This window comes from Orcinus orca, chromosome 4 (genome assembly GCF_937001465.1).
Source record: "Orcinus orca chromosome 4, mOrcOrc1.1, whole genome shotgun sequence".
NCBI classification, from domain to species: domain Eukaryota; kingdom Metazoa; phylum Chordata; class Mammalia; order Artiodactyla; family Delphinidae; genus Orcinus; species Orcinus orca.
This window is the reverse complement of record NC_064562.1, coordinates 150,182,045-150,200,291: the sequence shown is the minus strand read 5'-3', so window position 1 is coordinate 150,200,291 and position 18,247 is coordinate 150,182,045. Positions and strand designations below refer to the sequence as shown.

Below are 18,247 nucleotides of genomic sequence, written 5' to 3'. Positions count from 1 at the left end.
TGTTTTGTTTTTTGTTTTGCGGCTCCGGACGCGCAGGCCCAGCAGCCATGGCTCACGGGCCCAGCCGCTCCGTGGCATGAGGGATCCTCCCGGACCGGACCGGGGCACAAACCCGTGTCCCCTGCATTGGCAGGCGGACTCCCAACCACTGCGCCACCAGGGAAGCCCTCTTTTTTTTTTTTTAAACCATAAGATACTTAATGCTGCTTTAATCAAACCCGTAGACTTAAAGAAAATTTTTAGAGAATTTACTTTTATTTAGGTTAAGAGAGATGCAAATACTACATACAGTATACTTTGAGCAAAGGTTTCACATCAATTCATTTAAAACAGGCTTTGTAAAACAACATTGTGGGCAGACATGTTAAGTTCTCCATAGTAGAATCATAAAATTAAATAAAAATACATGTCTATAATCCCATCTCTGAAATTCTTGTATTTGGGGAGTTCTTGAAATTTCAGAATTATAAATAAATGGTTCCCTTGGTATGGAATGAATGCCATAGTATTCTGTTTGTCATCTTGCCTGTAACATGAACAAATGTTAATTCAAGATTAAACATAATAGTTTCAAAAATATTAGAATATTGTAGACTGTTAGCTTTCATTAGCAGCTAAATTTTAAAATATTAACAGTGTGCTACAGAAACAGTAAAGCAAAACAGGATGTAACTCAAACGGAATGAACTGTTCAAATCCTGTGTGCTAAATGCTGGCACCATACACCGAGACTCCTGCTTCTAAAATGTCTAGGAATAACTGACACCAGCTTGTGCTCCTGCCAAGCATAAAACTGGTTAAGTAAATATGAAATAATTATTTTCAGCCATTGGACAAGAGCCAACACAGGACTGTGCTCTCAGAAGGGAAACAAGGTAAATCCCAAGAAAATCTTTTTTTTTTTGCCTACAGGCATTTTCCAGACTGCAGAATAGAGAGGAGGAACACAAGTAGAACATGCCACTCTTACTGACCTAAACAGATATCTGAGACAGAAAATGCATGAAGAGCTGACATTTATGGAGCAGGGTATTAGAAAGAACTGTACAGAGATGAAATTTCAGAAATTTGTACAAGAGTTTTGGTCAAATATTAAACTGATCAGGTACACTGCAGAATTCTACTCAAGTTGGCCAAGAACAACTACCAAGTAGCAGGAGCTGAACAACTATGGATGCTTGTACATGGCTGGGAGATATCTGAGTTCCAAACATCCAGTTAGAGACTTCATTAAACACTCCAGGATTCATCAGAGACCCAGAAATGCCACACCTTGGGAATAAGGATCATCTAGAGCCACTTTTATTAAAGCTTAAAAACAAGAACAAGCTGATGCACAAGCAAATTAACCATCTGCCAAAACAAAACTCTATTACAAAGGACAACAAGATCCAGATACTCAATATCCTAGTGTCTATAATACACATTACAGAAAAACAAAATTAGAAATGTGAATAAACAGGAAATTGTGACCCATGACCTATGGAAAAAAAGTAATCAACAAAAACAGATTCAGAAATAATGACAGAAGTAGCAGACAGACCTTAAAACAGTAACTATTAAGTAATTTTAAAAAATTGAAAGGAAAACATGAAATAATCAGAAAACAAACAGGAAATCTCAATAGAGAAATGGAAACTATTAAACCCACAGAACCAAGAATCTCAACAAACTCCAAGCAGGATCAACTAAAAAAAAAGAAAACAACAAAACAAAACAGCAAACAAAAAGAGAGGCACATCACAATCCAAATGCTAAAATATAAGGACAAAAGAGAAAATTATAAAAGTAGTCAGAAAAAAGCCTGTATTCTAAGAGGTCTCCAATTATCATATCAGCTTCCACCTTAAGAAAGTAGAAAAATAAGAGCAAATTAAACTCAACATAAGCAGAAGAAACAAAAGAAAAAAGAACAGAAACAATGAAATAGAAAAGAGAAAAATAAAGGAAATCAGTGAAACCAAAATCTGGTTCTTTGAGAAGATCAATAAAACTGATAGGGCTTCCCTGGTGGCGAAGTGGTTGAGAGTCCGCCTGCCAATGCAGGGGACACGGGTTCGTGCCCCAGTCCGGGAGGATCCCACATGCCACGAAGCAGGTGGGCCCATGAGCCATGGCCTGTGCTCTGCAACGGGAGAGGCCACAACAGTGAGAGGCCCGCGTACTGCCAAAAAAAAAAAATTTATTAACTTACTAGGAGCCTGGCTAGCACTTAGTAGTGCCAGTGTACTGGAACTACTTTTAGTAGTCCTACTTCTGTAGAGCAGACAGGTATGGAGAAAGGGCACCTACAGTCTTTAGACTCAGAGCTATAGTATTTAACGTTTTAATTAGCTAATATTAAATAAAATTTAAAATTCTCCAGTAAAGCTCCTCAGTCACACTACCCACATCTCAGGTGTTCAATAGCCACATGTGACTAATGGCTAACATATGGAAATTCAGATGCAGAACGTTTCCATCACCACAAGAAATTCTATTGGACAACGCTGCTCTAGAGTCTACAGTTCAAATCTTAGAAAACACTTAGACAGGTTTGCATCACTGGCTTAATTAAACTTATTAGAGCCTCAACTGTGTCACCTGCAAAATGTGGACATTACAACCTTGCAGGGTAAAGGTGAGAATTAAATACAAATGTATATATATAAAGAACCTGAGCAAGCACTCAATAAAATGTTTAAACAAAGCACCACGGTAACAGTTACAGCTTAAAATATTTAGACCCAACACAGTTTGACTGATTATAGAGAAATCTGAAAGCAGAAACTGAATTAAAATATACAATCAAGAGGAACAAGGTGTCTATTCTGAGATGGTGTAAATGTTCTACATCTTAAAAGGGGCATAGGCTGTACTGCTTTATGACTTGTCAAAATTAAAAGAACAGTATGCTCAAGACAACTAATAGAACAGTACACTCAAAACGTGTGCATTTCACTGTAGGTAATTATACTTTAAATTTTTAAATGTTTTTTGAGAAGAAAACATAGGAACGCTGAAAAACTACCTTTATCCTCCCTTTCCTTTAATTCTTTTAGTTGGAGCTTCCATTTGCAGACAATATGTTAGCCTTTTCTATCATACAATTTCTGGCAAACTATTACAACCATGAAAACAAATCTTAAGAATGATTTTTCCCCCTCCTAGTTTTATACTATTTAAAAAAATAAGTTTGCCTTAATTCTATAGTAAACATCATCTGGTGCAAGGGGTCACACAGCTCTTGTTGGTACCAGTTCGCTCTACTGAAATGTTTTTAGCTATATTGAGCCAAACTCTATCACCCTCTAATTTCTGTTTACTGATTCTAGCTCTTAAGACTTCAGTTTTCTCTTATTCAAACTAAGCATCTTTGTAATTTTAGCTGTTCCTTATATGAAAGTTTTAAGTCCTTTGACCTTTTGTGCCACCCTCGGAAGTCGATACAGTATTGTTCCCATACTTGTATATTTTATAAAACTAGTAAAATTTCAAAAAACTTAGACAATTTAAATGGGGTTGGGGACTTCCCTGGTGGCGCAGTGGTTAAGAAGCCACCTGCCAATGCAGGGGACACGAGTTCAATCCCTGGTCCGGGAAGATCCCACATGCCGCGGAGCAACTAAGCCTGTGCGCCACAACTACTGAGCCTGCACTCTAGAGCCCGTGGGCCACAACTACTGAGCCCGCACGCCTAGAGCCTGTGCTCCACAACAAGAGAAGCCACTGCAATGAGAAGCCCTCGCACCGCAACAAAGAGTAGCTTCCGCTTGCCGCAACTAGAGAAAGGCAGCGCGCAGCAACAAAGACCCAACGCAGCCAAAATATAAATAAGTAAATTTATTTTAAAAATGGGGTTGCTTAATTTTTATTTTTCAAAATAAACAATCTTTTTAAAATCTGTCAGTATTTCACAAAACAAAAGGCACTTCAAAAATTTAAAGTAACAAGTACATAGTCTCAGAACAAAAGACAAGAAAGGTCTGTGGGAATTTTACACCAATAGTTTTGAGGTGTGCCAGCATTACGGAGTCGTTGGTCTTTATCTCTCCTAGTTTTGGGTCCAGAAGCTAAAATTACAGATGAGGTCTTACTAGCCACAGAACTGAATGTGACAATCACCATCTGCTTTCTGGATACTAAAATCCTGTTAATGCATTATAAAACGTGCCAGACTTCTCTTACCTTTCTTTTTTTATTCCCCCAAGCATTAAATTATGTCACTTGAGAAAAGAAAAGTGAAGGAAAATTTAGGATTCCTGCTTAATATGAGTAGAACTCTGCTATGAACTCTGATTGCTTAGGGATAGGACAAAATTCAATAAAACTCAAGGTATATACATATGATTGAGAGTCAGCTATTTAATAGAACCTCATAATTATTTCAATGATAAATAATCCCAAAGAGTTTAAAGAAAACAATGGAGTGGTCATGGGGACACAGCAACAAAAGTATAAGCAATTACTCAATTATATAAAACCTGAACTGCAAATTATCTTAAAGCAAGCACTATTATTTTCAAGCATAACACATAAAATCAGAAATGAATTATTTACAGGATAATGGCTGCCCCCTAATTTCTAAACATTACACAAATCCTCAGAAAAACAGGTTGGGGCTTCCCTGGTGGTGCAGTGGTTAAGGATCCACCTGCAAATGCAAGGGACACAGGTTCAAGCCCTGGTCCGGGAAGATCCCACCTGCCGCGGAGCAACTAAGCCCGTGCGCCACAACTACTGAGTCTGCACTCTAGAGCCCATGCTCTGCAACGAGAAGCCACTGCAATGAGAAGCCCGCGCACCTCAACGAAGAGTAGCCCCCGCTCTCCTCAACTAGAGAAAGCCCGCGTGCAGCAAGAAAGATCTAACTCAACCTAAATAAATAAATAAATAAATAAATTTTTAAAAAAACAAAAAAAATACAGGCCAAGAAAGGAAGCAAATAAAATCACCCAGAGCATTACAAAGAGATAAGACAACTAAAAACTCTAATTTACATGTAATTGCATAAACACTGAAGACCAGAAGTCCCATGTTCCAATGGGAACTGTCCAAAAGAAGAATACAGCAGCGTCCTCGTGGTGAGTGAATGGGTAATATTCAGGATTCATCAAAGTTCACCCAAGCCAGAGGTCAAAAGGAAGTACTGAGAAACATGATGGATGAGAGCAATGGCTACTGGGGAGTCAAAATGTAGCGGCTCAGAAAGTCTTTAAGACCAAAGGTGGCAGTTTTAGTAAGGCATAGCTTTGGAGAAGGAGACACCTTAGAAGGAGAAAGTATCACTTGAAGGTTTGATGGAGAGGGCAGCACTGAAGATCAAGGCCTTATTGAACCAATACAGAGCAATGTGGGACAGGGGACTTATTTTAAAAACTGCATTTGACTGTAGCAACAAAGAGGGTACTCTTGAACTAAGAGACTGAAGAAACCACCCAGCCTCACCCCAAAATAAAATTGTCTATATTGCTGGTGCAGTAAAACCCATCACAAATAACCTGAACAGAAAAAAGAACCCAGCGTTCATGCCAAGTTACTTACATAGTATTTTTAAAAGTGAAAGATTTGGGCAGATGAAAACACATCAAAAACCAAAGCGATAACACAGAGGAAAGATTCAACACTCCATCACAAACTAGAAATAAATAACAAATGAAGACATAAAAGAACACCTCAAATCAGATATTCAAAATTTTAAAGAGCAAACAAGTTTTAAAATAGGAACAAACTAAACTTAAGAAAGAAAAAAAACAAAATCATCACAGAAATGAAGACTAAATTACAAGACGTATGATCTAAAAAGATAGAAAATAAGACTTCTCAAGCAAATGAATAACAGAGAAAAGAACTGAAGGAAACATAATATAAAAGAGATGCAAAGATCACTGAAGAATGAAACAACTGACCAGAACTAATATTCAAAACTGTAATTCTTGACTCAAAAGAAAACATCAATCTACAATCTGAAACCACAAGGGAAAATTTATCCAGAATAGTCAACACAGAGACATACCTCAGTAAAACAATTCAATTTTACAGATAAGAAAAATTCAAGTCTTCGAAAAGAAAGACCAAGTCATCAACAAAGAAAAGAAAATCAGGTTGGCATCAGCAACATGCAAGTAAGACAACAGGGGGGCAATTATTTTCAAGAAATGTAAGAAGATGTGAATCAAGGATTTTAAACCCAGCCAAGCTGTCCTTCAAACATCAAGACACTAGGAAAACACTTTTAACATCTAAGACCTTAAGAGATTTCCACAAGGACTGTTGAGGAATCTATACTAGACAATAAGCTTCATCCAACCAAGAGATGACTGGGAAAACTTCAGAAAAAGGTCTGCTGTTTAATATTAACTACATTTAATTGTAGAATTAAATCTAAAACAAAGGTATTGATGCGGGTAGAACAGTACATAAAATGGCATGCTCTCACAAAGTAAAAATAACTTCAAAAAGTCAGAGGAAAAGAGACTAGACAAAAAATTAAGTAGAATAAGCTCATTCACTGCCTCACACATAAGAAAATGGATTTACCGCCTGCCAATGCAGGGGACACGGGTTTGATCCCTGGTCCAGGAAGATCCCACACGCTGCAGACCAACTAAGCCCGTGAGTCACAACTACAGAGCCTGCGCTCTAGAGCCCATAACCCATAACTATTGAAGCCTGCGTGCCTTGATCCCGTGCTCCGCAACAAGAGAAGCCACCGCCATGAGAAGCCTGTGCACTGCAATGAAGAGTAGCCCCCGCTCGCCACAACTAGAGAAAACCCGCTTACAGCAATGAAGACCCAACACAGCCAAAAAAAAAAAAAAGCTTCATGACATTGAATTTGGCAGTGATTTCTTAGATGTGACTCCAAAGGCACAGAAAACAAAAGAAAAAAGAGAAAAAGTAGACTTCATGAAAATTTAAAAATTTGTGCATCAAAAGATAACACACAGGGACTTCCCTGGTGGTCCAGTGGTTAAAACTCCACGCTCCCAATGCACGGAGCATGGGTTCGATCCCTGGTTGGGGAACCAGGATCCCGCATGCCTATGCGGTGCAGTAAATAAATAAATAAACAAACGAACAAACAGGCCTGGGGGGAAAAAAAGACTACACACAGATGGAAGAAAATAGCTGCAAGTCATTCGATAGCCAGTAAATAGAGAGAAATCTTACAACTCAACAACAAACAACCCAATTAAAAAATGGGCAAGGACTTAATTAGACATTTCTCCAAAGACAGCATACAGATGGCCAATAAGCACATGAAAAGACAATCAACATCAATAATCATTAGGAAAACGAAAATCAAAATTGCGATAGGATACTACTTCATGGTCACTAGTATGGCTATTATGAAACAAAAACGAAAACAGTAGTGTTGGCAAGAATGTAGAGAAACTGGAACCCTTGTGCATTGCTGGGAACCACCATGGAAAACGGTATGGTATGCCTCAAGAATTACCATATGACCCAGCAATCTGCTTCTTGGTATATACCCAAAGGCATTGAAAGCAGGGTCTTGAAGAGAGATTTGTACACCCATGTTCATAGCAGCATTATTCCCAATGGCTAAAATGTGGAGGTAACCCAAATGTCCACTGAAAGATGAATAGATAAACAAAAAGTGGTATATAAATACAACAGAACTTTATTCAGCCTTAAAAAAGAAGGGAATTCTGACACCTGCTACAACATGGATGAACCTTGAGGATACTGTGCTGAGTGAAATAAGCCCATCACATAAAGACACATGCTGTATGATCCCACTCCCATGCAGTTCCTAGAGGAGCCAAACCCACAGAGACAGAAAGCAGATGGTGGGTGCCAGGGGCTGGAGGAGGGGTGGTGATGGGGGAGTTGTTTAATGGGTGCAGAGTTTCAGTTTGGGAAGATGAAAAAGTTCTGGAGATGGACAGGGTTGATGGTTGCACAATGATGTGAATGTGCTTATTAATGCCACTGAACTGAACACTTAAAAAATGGCTAAGATGGTAAATTTTATATTATGCATATTTCACCATAATTTTTAAAAATGGGGGGGAAAAAAGAAAATGGATTTATTTTATAGGTGACAAATAAAATAATAGCATAAAATTCACAATCACAGCATAAAATTCCCTCCCCTCCACACCCTAAGTAAGAAAAAAAGAGGACTAAAGGAATTTTTTTTGGCCATGCCACGTGGCTTGAAGCATCTTAGTTCCCTGACCAGGGATCAAACCCGGGCCCACGGCAGTAAAAGCGCCGAATCCTAACCACTGGACCTCCGGGGAATTCCCAGGAATTTTTAAAGGTATAAACATAAAAGTTTATAAAACATAAAACTGAGTAAAACAAAAATATAAACCTTCCTAAATAACAAAAAATATACAAAAGCTAAATAATAATATTAAACAGAATACAAAGCATAACATAAAACCAAGATGAGATCAATTCAATGAAAAAGCTAACGTCCTTAACAGACTACACCTATAATAGATGTTTACTAATACATATGCTTTACCATTTACCAAGGACTTTTATACATATCTCACTACCTGACCAGTGAGGAAGGTCAGAAAAGTACTGTTTCTCTCTTTACTCAAATTTACAAACTAAGGCTTAAAAAACATGAAAGATAAAGTAAAGCAAAGTCAGGATTAAAACCCATCATCTATTTTTCTTTCCACACCAGGCTTCCCCCATTGAGCATCAAAACTGTTTCAAAATACAAATTGAAGAAACCTATAATATTTTATTTCCTACTTTAAAAGTGTTACTTAGCCACCCCACAAAAATCTTTAGAATGAATTAGTCTGAAACTTTTGATACTCTGGGTACAAAGCTTCTTCTAACAAAGAAAATGTTTGAAGTTTAAGTCTCCTTAATGGCAGTGGCAACTAAGTTGCCAAAGAATGTGACACTATCTCAGATACTAGATGCAAGATTAGACACACTTCAGGGGACTTCCCTGGTGGCGCAGTGGATAAGACTCCGCACTCCCAATGCAGGGGGCCCAGGCTGGATCCCTGGTCAGGGAACTAGATCCCACATGCATGCCACAACTAAGGAGTCCACGTGCCACAACTAAGGAGCCCTGGAGCTGCAACTAAGGAGCCCACCTGCTGTAACTAAGACCTGGTGCAACCAAAATTTAAGAAAATAATAACAGACACACTTCAGAGTGAGGGAAGGGCTACCCAGACCCAGGCTGTTTGACCTCTAAGTAAGTTCAGGTATGGCCAGTTCCCTACAATACTAGTTTTGAAAACACATATTTGCTCCCACACGATTGATAATTTGATATTTTGAGCATACTAAATTTCAAGTTTGCTTCTGTGGGATTTGTCCACCAGAAATACTAGATGAACACAGAAAACTGCACCCAGCTGAAACGAGCTGCATAGGCACGCACAACACAGACACACACCTCAAACATCAAAACTCCCTCAGTTCACCTTGTGGGTTATGAGGTGTTACAACTTTCTCTCAGATTTAAGATAACTTTCCTTCCATCACGTCATAATAATTCACCAGCTGCAATCCTTCTGACACCTACCTCTACAAGCAAACTTCAGGTCTTTTCCAAGGTAAAAGGCAGTATTTACATTATAGTATTTCCATATTGGTTAGCCATTTTACATATGTAAAACTGTGCTATCATTTCTATTAGGTTCTTACCTTGGTTCCTAATTTGGCATCAATGAAGTTTTTAAGTGTTGTGCCGACTCCACTTTCCCCACAAGCCCTGTGGGTTTTATTACCTGATTTTGCATAGTGCACTGACTTTTAGGAACCCGTATGTTCTGATATAGCACAACTGACTGCATATAAAGCAATTAGAAATATACTTTAGACAATGTAATCATAAGTATTGCCTATACTTATTACCATTTCCTCAAAGGAGTAATGCAAGGTTTATATCAGCTAATGTGGAAAAAAAACCTGACATAGAATCTGGCTCAAAATAGACAATCAATAAACATCAATTTACTTCATTTCCCTCTTCTTAAAGATTCTGACTCAGTTCCCAAGCACTGATAACCAAAGGTGATCTTGTAATCTTCAATGAGATCTCTCTGAAAAAAAGGGTACCATATATTAAGTGAAAGCCATTAACATAAGGGGAAACATTTTTTTTCTTAAATCAGAACCACCACCATGTGTGGAAGTACACAACCAGCCTGGAGGAGTTTTCTTCCCCCTAGGTCTATATTCTTTTTTTTTAAACACATGGGCATACTTTTTTTTTTTTTTGGCTGCGCTCATGCTTTCTCTAGTTGTGGTGCGCGGGCTTCTCATTGTGGTGGCTTCTCTTGTTGCGGAGCATGGGCTCTAGGAGCGTGGGCTTCAGTAGTTGTGGCTCGCGGGCTCTAGAGCGCAGGCTCAGTAGTTGTGGCTCACGGGCTTAGCTGCTCCGCGGCATGTGGGATCTTCCCAGACCAGGGATCGAAACCGTGTTCCCTGCATGGGCAGGCGGACTCTTAACCACTGCGCCACCAGGGAAGTCTCTTAGGTCTATATTCTTAAAAGCAAACTTTCATCTCTCCTTTTATACACGATCAGATAAAACAACTCTTACAGATTACACAGAGAAATGCTTATATAATCTCCTCTATAAATAATAAAAACAAACAATCTTTAAGATTAAAATTATCACTGAGGGCTTCCCTGGTGGAGCAGTGGTTCAGAGTCCACCTGCCGATGCAGGGGACACGGGTTCGTGCCCCGGTCCGGGAAGATCCCACATGCTGCGAAGCGGCTAGGCCAGTGAGCCATGGCCGCTGGGCCTGCGCGTCCGGAGCCTGTGCTCCACAATGGGAGAGGCCACAACAGTGAGAGGCCCACGTACTGCAGAGAAAAAAAAAAAAAAAAAAATATATATATATATATATATATATATATATACATATCACTGGCTTCAAATAAGATTATAATTTCCCCAGTAGGTTTTAGTAGAAATTTCAAATGATCTCAACTGAAAATGTGTTCCTATTATACTTACCAAAGAAAATCTCAGTGGAATAGAGCATATCAGATAACAAAAACATTAACCTCTCCATCATTTATTTCTATATCGCAATTTATATTTCACTTTTAAATAGACAAAAAGATTGCTTTTATTAAATTAAAATTTTATGGAATTATTTTAGTTCCAAATTAAGTAGTAAAGATACAATTCATTTCTTACCTAAAGGGGAAAAACCACATGCAACAAGTTAAACTAGTTTTTTTTTATGTTACAACTTCAATACAAGTTTGTACAGCGTGCATCATAAAACAGCTTAAATGTAAATGTACAGCCAACATTCCAGGGAAATTCCCAGAAGTCAAGAATACAGTCACAGGACTTCCCTGGTGTCCACAACTACCGAGCCTGCGCCCTAGAGGCTGCAAGCCACAACTACTGAGCCCGCGTGCCACTACTATTAAAGCCTGTGCACCTAGAGCCCGTGCTCCGCAACAAGAGAAGCCCACGCACCGCAATGAAGAGTAGCCCCTGCTCGTCGCAACTAGAGAAGGCCCCCGCGCAGCAATGAAGACCCAACGCAGCCAAAAATAAATAAATAAAATTAATTAAGGAAAAAAAAATAAGTCACAGCAAAAATTGCCTCCCCTCCACATCCTAATATATATACTAACAACCATCACTCTTTTAAATCTCTTCACTTGTTCTTCTTACCATCAGCACTGGCAACCGACATTATTTCTAAAACCATTTTTCACTAAGAATCTTAAGTTTTTCTCTCTTCAATAGGGCTACTGCCTACAAATAGAGAGCAAAGTTGTATTTAGATGTGGCTGCTGAGAGTTGGCTACAGTCACTGATTAGTTAAGTGGCTTGCTCTGCAACACCAGCTTCCCAGCACACCTTTCCCAAATTCCAAGAATTCAATTTGATTTTTAAATTTTCTAAAACACACTCACAAAGCAACTCTAAATTACAAATGTTCTCCCTTCTAACATGTTATATTCCTGTCTCATCATATCATATACACTGGTCCTCACCCCGACTGTGTCACAATCAGTTTTAGAGCTGTATGAAACTACAGATGACTGAGCTTTACTGCCTGATACAACAGGCTCCTCATGACAAACAGCCTCGTTTAATCCAGATACCATTTCTCCTCCAATGCTAACACAACCAAAAAAGAAACAATAAAAATTTCCTCTTATGCTTCTGTGATGGGAAAAAGACCATGTAAACAAACCTAATACCATGATTCATTAATAAATGAAACTTCCAAGGTCTCACCGGGTAATACAGGTTCTGCCTGATACCCTACAATTACCTCATATAACAATGTATTCTACAATGCCAAGGCCCAGCTTAACTAACTTCCTTCTCCAAAAGTCTTTATGCAAGCACAAAATCCAAAGATTATAATTTCTCTCTCCTGCCCTATAGTCACTGTCTTAACACTGATTTTATGCAAAAATATTTCTTGAATACGTATCATGGTACGTTATTCTAACTAATGGGGGTATAGCAATTAACAGAACAAAATCCCTATCCTCATAAAACCTACGTTTTAATTATGGTAGACATGTGATAAATTACTTGTATACATATGTTAGATGATGATAAGTGATGAGAAAAATAAAGCAAGGAAGAAAGTAAGAAGGTTGAGCTGAAGAGGACTTCTGGTCAAGGAAGACATCAATATAACATTTAGAGGACATCTGAGCAGAATTCTGAAAGAAATAAGAGAAGAAATGAACTATGCCGTTATCTGGGGGAGAAAATTCTGAACAAACAGTCCTTTGCATATGATCCCTTCTATAACCTAGCTTTTTATGTCCAAAAGCACTTTTTTGAACAAAGAAAATATATTTGAATCAATGCTAAGAAATGCATTATCAGAAGCAGAAATACTAAAGGAAATTAGAATGCACACTAAACAAAGAGATTCCTTCTGTTAAAGCTGGTTGGCCAGTAGCTCTCCTGTCCACCAATCATACAGGGCACCATGTCTGCCTCTGTGGAAACTGCTTTTAACCAGTCTTCAAAGTAATACTTGGGATGGCAACTCTATACCATCAAATAACTTAGTTTGTGTAATCCCCAATAATGGCCAAGACTGCAAGGCTTTGAAATACTTGCATAATCAAACGTTAAATTCAGTTCCCTATTAGCTTTTGTCTGCTTCTCTGCACATATCATGTTGTCTATTACAAGTGAAAACTAAACTGTAGTCGTTCATTTTTTTTTACCAGAATATTCTATTCTAGAAATAATCTGCACAAACAAGTATTTTAATCTACTTTTAACCTAAAAGAATCATGTCTTGAACATTTCAGGTTTCTAACACAATAAAGCATTTAAAAATATATATCCTTTGTCAATTTATATAAAAACATATACTTCTGTGTTCGTTCATACTACATCCATTTCAGAAAGGATTTAGGATAGAAACCTAAAAGAAAACAAATCAGTGAATTTGCCACATTATCAGATTTTTATTCTCATAAGATTCTTTACAGACTTTTAAAAAAAGTATTTTGTGAGTTTCATAAGAATGTAGTGTATTTACATTATATCAAAATTGCATTTTGTTTTCTAATTCACTTCTTTTTTTAATTAAGATTTTTTTTGATGTGGACCTTTTTTTTAAAAAAAGTCTTTATTGAATGTGCTACAACACTGCCTCTGCTTTATGCCTTTGCTTCCTGGCCGCGAGGCCTGTGGGATCCTAGCACCCCTGACCAGGGATCGAACCCACACCCCCTGCGCTGGAAGGCGAAGTCTCAACCATTGGACTGCCAGGGAAGTCCCTCTAATTCACTTTTAAACAAATTTATTCTAGTTCAAACATTTGATTACCTACTGTATACAGAAGAAAGGGGACTTCAGAGCAGGTAAAACTTTGTTTCCATTTTTTATTTTTTCTTTGTTATATTCTAAACACATGCAGTATGGGTAAAAGTATATTAAGACCAATTTCAAGGTCACTTTCCTTACTCGGCTGCAAAACTATTATTGTCACATAGAAACTAAAGTCAGCTGACCTTCCTACGCACATATGGAAATCTACTTGTTAATAATTCCTAATTTTAATTTCATCTGCAACTAAGTCCAAAGTATCATTAACTGTAGAAACAGCACTTTTTCCAAAAGCAATAAATAACATGAAATAATTTACCTACAACATTTGTAGGTACCTACAATATGTGTAGCCACCTAACAATTACTACAACTCCTTTTACCTAACAAAGAACTAGGCAGGTGTGGTGTAAGTGCCGTGGAAAAAAAAAAGTTTCAGGACTTCCCTGGTGGTGCAGTGGTTAAGAACCCGTCTGCCAATGCAGGGGACACGGGTTCGAGCCCTGGTCCGGGAAGATCCCACATGCCGCGGAGCAACTAAGCCCATGCGCCACAACTACTAAGCCTGCGCTCTAGAACCCGTGAGCCACAACTACTGAGCCTTCGTGCCACAACTACTGAAGCCCGCACGCCTAGAGCCCGTGCTCCGCAACAAGAGAAGCCACCGCAATGAGAAGCCCGCGCACCGCGACGAAGAGCAGCCCCCGCTCGCTGCAACTAGAGAAAGCCCGCGTGCAGCAACGAAGACCCAACGCAGCCGAAAAAAAGTTGCATTCCTTACCCTTACACTAGCTGTTAGCCTTAATCTCAGGGTGTTCCTTAACCTTGAGACATCTTGAGACTAAATTAAATTAATTAAAATTAAGAATTCAATTTCTCAATCACACTAGCCATATTTCAAGTGTACAAGAGCCACATGTGGCTAATGGCTATCATAATGGAGAGAACAACTACTCCTTTAAAAGTTGTAAAAGTAAATAAATTGCTGTGGTAGAAAGGTGCTATAGTCCTACCTACACTCCAATTAGTCTTGAAACCAAAAAAAATGGCAATAAGGACTTCAAAGTAACTAAGAGTTAATACCGTATTGGATGCAACTTTCCTATATGTTTCCACACGAACTGACTAAATCTGTAGGCCTATGGATATTTTTGTAAAATCAAAGTTAGTTCAGCATGGGTTACTTTCCTTTCTCTAGAAAACCCGGATCCTCAGAGCTGTTATACGTTTCAAACAAATGAAATACATTTAAATTACAAGAGGAAAGAACTAACACTTTCGTACACACACTCCAAATTTGAAGTCTTAAGTCTGGGAAATGCAGTTAATCCTTTCATAAAGAAGTGTCTGCACGAAAGTGGCAACCCACACACTAGATGCCAAACAAAAAACGTGCTACAAAGTATTAACTATAGCACCAAAGCTACAAGGCAGATGTTACAGTGTAAACAGCCCCCCCAAACATCATCGCATTTACGGTTATTAAAAAAAAAAATGCAAACGGCAAACGTGAAATGCAGGGAATTATCGAGCCTGGGCTAGCGTCAAAAAGATCCATTTCACAAGTCCTTATATTCTCTTTTCTCTGCTAATCACTTCTTGCGTCAGTGTTAACACACTTCGGTCTACAAGAAAATCTGTGTCCAGAACTTCTCCGAAGAAAGCTCTTAACTTTCCACTTCCTACTGGACCGCCCCCTCGCAATGGGCCCCACCTCCCAAGGAGGGTGATGTTTCCCGCTCGGAAGCTAAGAAATAAATGTCTCTCCCCTACTCCTGAAAGGAGGTAAAGAGGCCGAGAAGCTGCAGACCTCAGCATTCCTACTGACTCCATCGAGGCTGTCGTTTAGAAGCCTTCCTCTCCTCTTCTGAACGCCTTTCTTCCTTCCCTCCTCCCAGGTCATTCAGTGACCCCGAGCCGGGCGGGGACAGGTGACTCCCAAGAGGAGAGGAAGAGGGAGGGACGGACGATGGAGGGAGAGCCGCGCTTGGGCAATGAATGAGCTGTGCCGCATCCGCACCACCTGTTCCTTCCAAGGGTGCCACCCCGGCCTGCCGGCAGGCTTCCCAAACCACCCGGGCCACTGCTCCTACCCGTGTCGCCCGCTTCCCCGCTGAAGGCCAGGCCTCTGTTCCCTTCGCTCAGGGCGAATGAAAACCGGCCGCTTCGAAGCCAGGAGAATGGGGCCTACTCCGGAACAACGGCCTCCGGAGCGTGGGGACTGGAGGAGGAAGCCCGTGGCCCCTGGCGCGCGGGCCCAAGTGAGAACCCCGAGGAGGGACGAGGCATTGCATTCGGCCTGACTAGGAGCACGAAGGCGGGGTCCCGGGCGGCGGTGGCCGGGTGCCCCTGGACCGAGGTTAGGGGTGACAGGCCCGTGCACCGGCTAAATCCTCCTCACTGCTGGTCCGGAGCCTCCCACTTACCAAGATCCGCTTGAAGAGCGCGTTCTCCTTGGGCGGGAGGCTCACGGCCGGCATCGTTCCGGCTCCTCCCGCTGCTCCCGCCACCGCCGGGCTCGGTCAGTCTGTTTGTCCGACCGCCGCCGCCGCCGCCGTCGTTCCCTGGCTGCTTCAGCCTTGATTGCCCCGATCCACCGCCGCCACCGGGCCTCGGGTGTCACCGCGTCGCCCAACCCAGACACCCCCTTCCCCTCGTAGTCTTTTTTCCCTTCTCACTTAACACTGCCGCCGCCTCCCCCCCCCCCACGGGTCTCCGTCGGCGGTTCACGTGGTAACTGAACAGACCGACAGAAGGCAGCCAAAATGGCGGACGTGGAGAGCTTTCCCACCCGGGTCACACCTCCTAACACGCAGGCGCGATGACCTCCTTCCCCCACCTCCTCAGTCCTGGAGCTTGCTGGGAAACCTGGAGGCCCGCCCAGGTCCGCGCAGGCCGCGAGGGTCGCGGTAGGCCCCGCCCATCCTTTCGGTTTCTTGTCTCCGAGGCGCCGGGGGAGCGAGGGGAGAGTGGCTAGCTGCGGTTCCGACCCCTTCCGCATCAAAAGTAGCGATTCCACTACTTTTTGCTAGATTGGCTTTTCATTCATTGGGTAGCACTTCCAGTCTGTATAATCATAGTTTGAGCCTAAAGTGCTAAAATCCCGGTGTCCAAAAAGCGGTGTGTTTGATCGTGGACCAAGTGCCTAATCAAGCAGCAGAGGCGGAGGGGAAATGAAAGTTTCACCACAGTGGGGACTTGTAAATAGATCCAGAGAGGATGGGGCTTACCGGAGTCTGAAAAGCGTGAAAGAGTTAACCCAGCAAATGGGCCTGGCTGGGGCATCAGTGATTTACTTTTATTACTTTAAGAGGACCCTGGAAAGGTAGTCAGCCAGATCCGGAGTACCATGTTTGCACTGCCAAAGAAACATCTGACGGTTAAAGTGTGTGTTTTTATTTCATCGCCGAGTTCATGCAATGCAGTGTTGAGGACTGTATGACTCACCTTGGGTTGTGAAGAATTCAAGGTCACTGACTCCCCTGGAACTGGCTTCAAGCTAGTGCTTAGTACTGTGACTCCCCGTCATTAGAAATCCTTAAATCTTAGGAAGCCGAAGAGTATCTGGCAAGGATACTAGAGAACTACTGCAGTAAGCAAGGTCAGACTGATACCTAATAGAGTCTCTTCAAGCCATTTCACTAAAACTCGACAGTAAAACTATTTTAAAAGTGGCATTCTGTTGATGACTACAAATTTTCACATCGTATGAGCCATTTTTATCCTTGATTGTTTTTGATTATCTCTCTCCAGATCCTGAATTCCATCAGTAGTCGCATTCTGTGCATCATGAATCATTATACAATATATGCAGTAGCTTTGATTTTTTAATCACAGTTACACAGATGTTTTACTGTTTTCGGCTTGCTCTTTAATCCTCCATGGAAGGTGTGAGTTGAGTAAGATGTTTCCCAGTGGAAGAATCTGCGACTAATACTTGGGTTTTCTAGCTGCTATCTTGCACGCCCTCTCCTTTTGCCTGGGGCATAAGTAAGATTTTAGAAGTCAGATCCTGGAATTTCTTCAAATTCTGTGATGTCTCTTTAAAAGTTTCATTCAGAAAATTGTATGTACAAGAAACCATTTTTGAGTTTCGAAATACGGCCAGTTTTTTAACTTTAGCTTTAAAAAAAAAAACTAAGAACAAATTTAGAATTCATAAAACGGCTGTTATTTACTAGTAACCTTCAAACTTCACCGCCCCCAACAGGTCTTTCAACTCTCTGAACTATTAAAAAGTAGAAAAATTGTCTCACTTAAGGTGATAATTTTAGCTTAGCTACTAACTTGGGTTTCCAAATCTCTAGCTTCATATCCAAAAGTCCTTCTGGCAATATTATTTGCTATGTTTTTCTAAATTTCTCCTGTAAATAATATTCTGTTTTCACCTTGGGGGAAGAAAATTTCTGGTCTTTGAAACAAATTGTAGTTTCTACCAGAAGCTGAGTAACTGAATAGATGAGC

General features: G+C 40.5%; 1 protein-coding gene across 3 annotated transcripts in view; it reads right to left on the bottom strand.

The window, feature by feature from the left end:
* NAA15 (N-alpha-acetyltransferase 15, NatA auxiliary subunit) overlaps nt 1–16,614 on the bottom strand; it is a 76,262-nt gene extending 59,648 nt beyond the window's left edge. Inside the window, exon 1 of one of the 3 annotated variants that reach the window (XR_004480816.2) lies at nt 16,210–16,614. Coding sequence is in view for 2 of the 3 variants with exons in the window: in XM_033419452.2 (XP_033275343.1) it covers nt 16,210–16,263 (54 nt within the window). In the remaining variant the exon portion in view is untranslated. The remainder of the gene's footprint in view (nt 1–16,209) is intronic. The other 2 variants (XM_033419452.2, XM_004265143.3) reach the window with 2 other exon arrangements.
* Nucleotides 16,615–18,247: the final 1,633 nt, after the last annotated feature.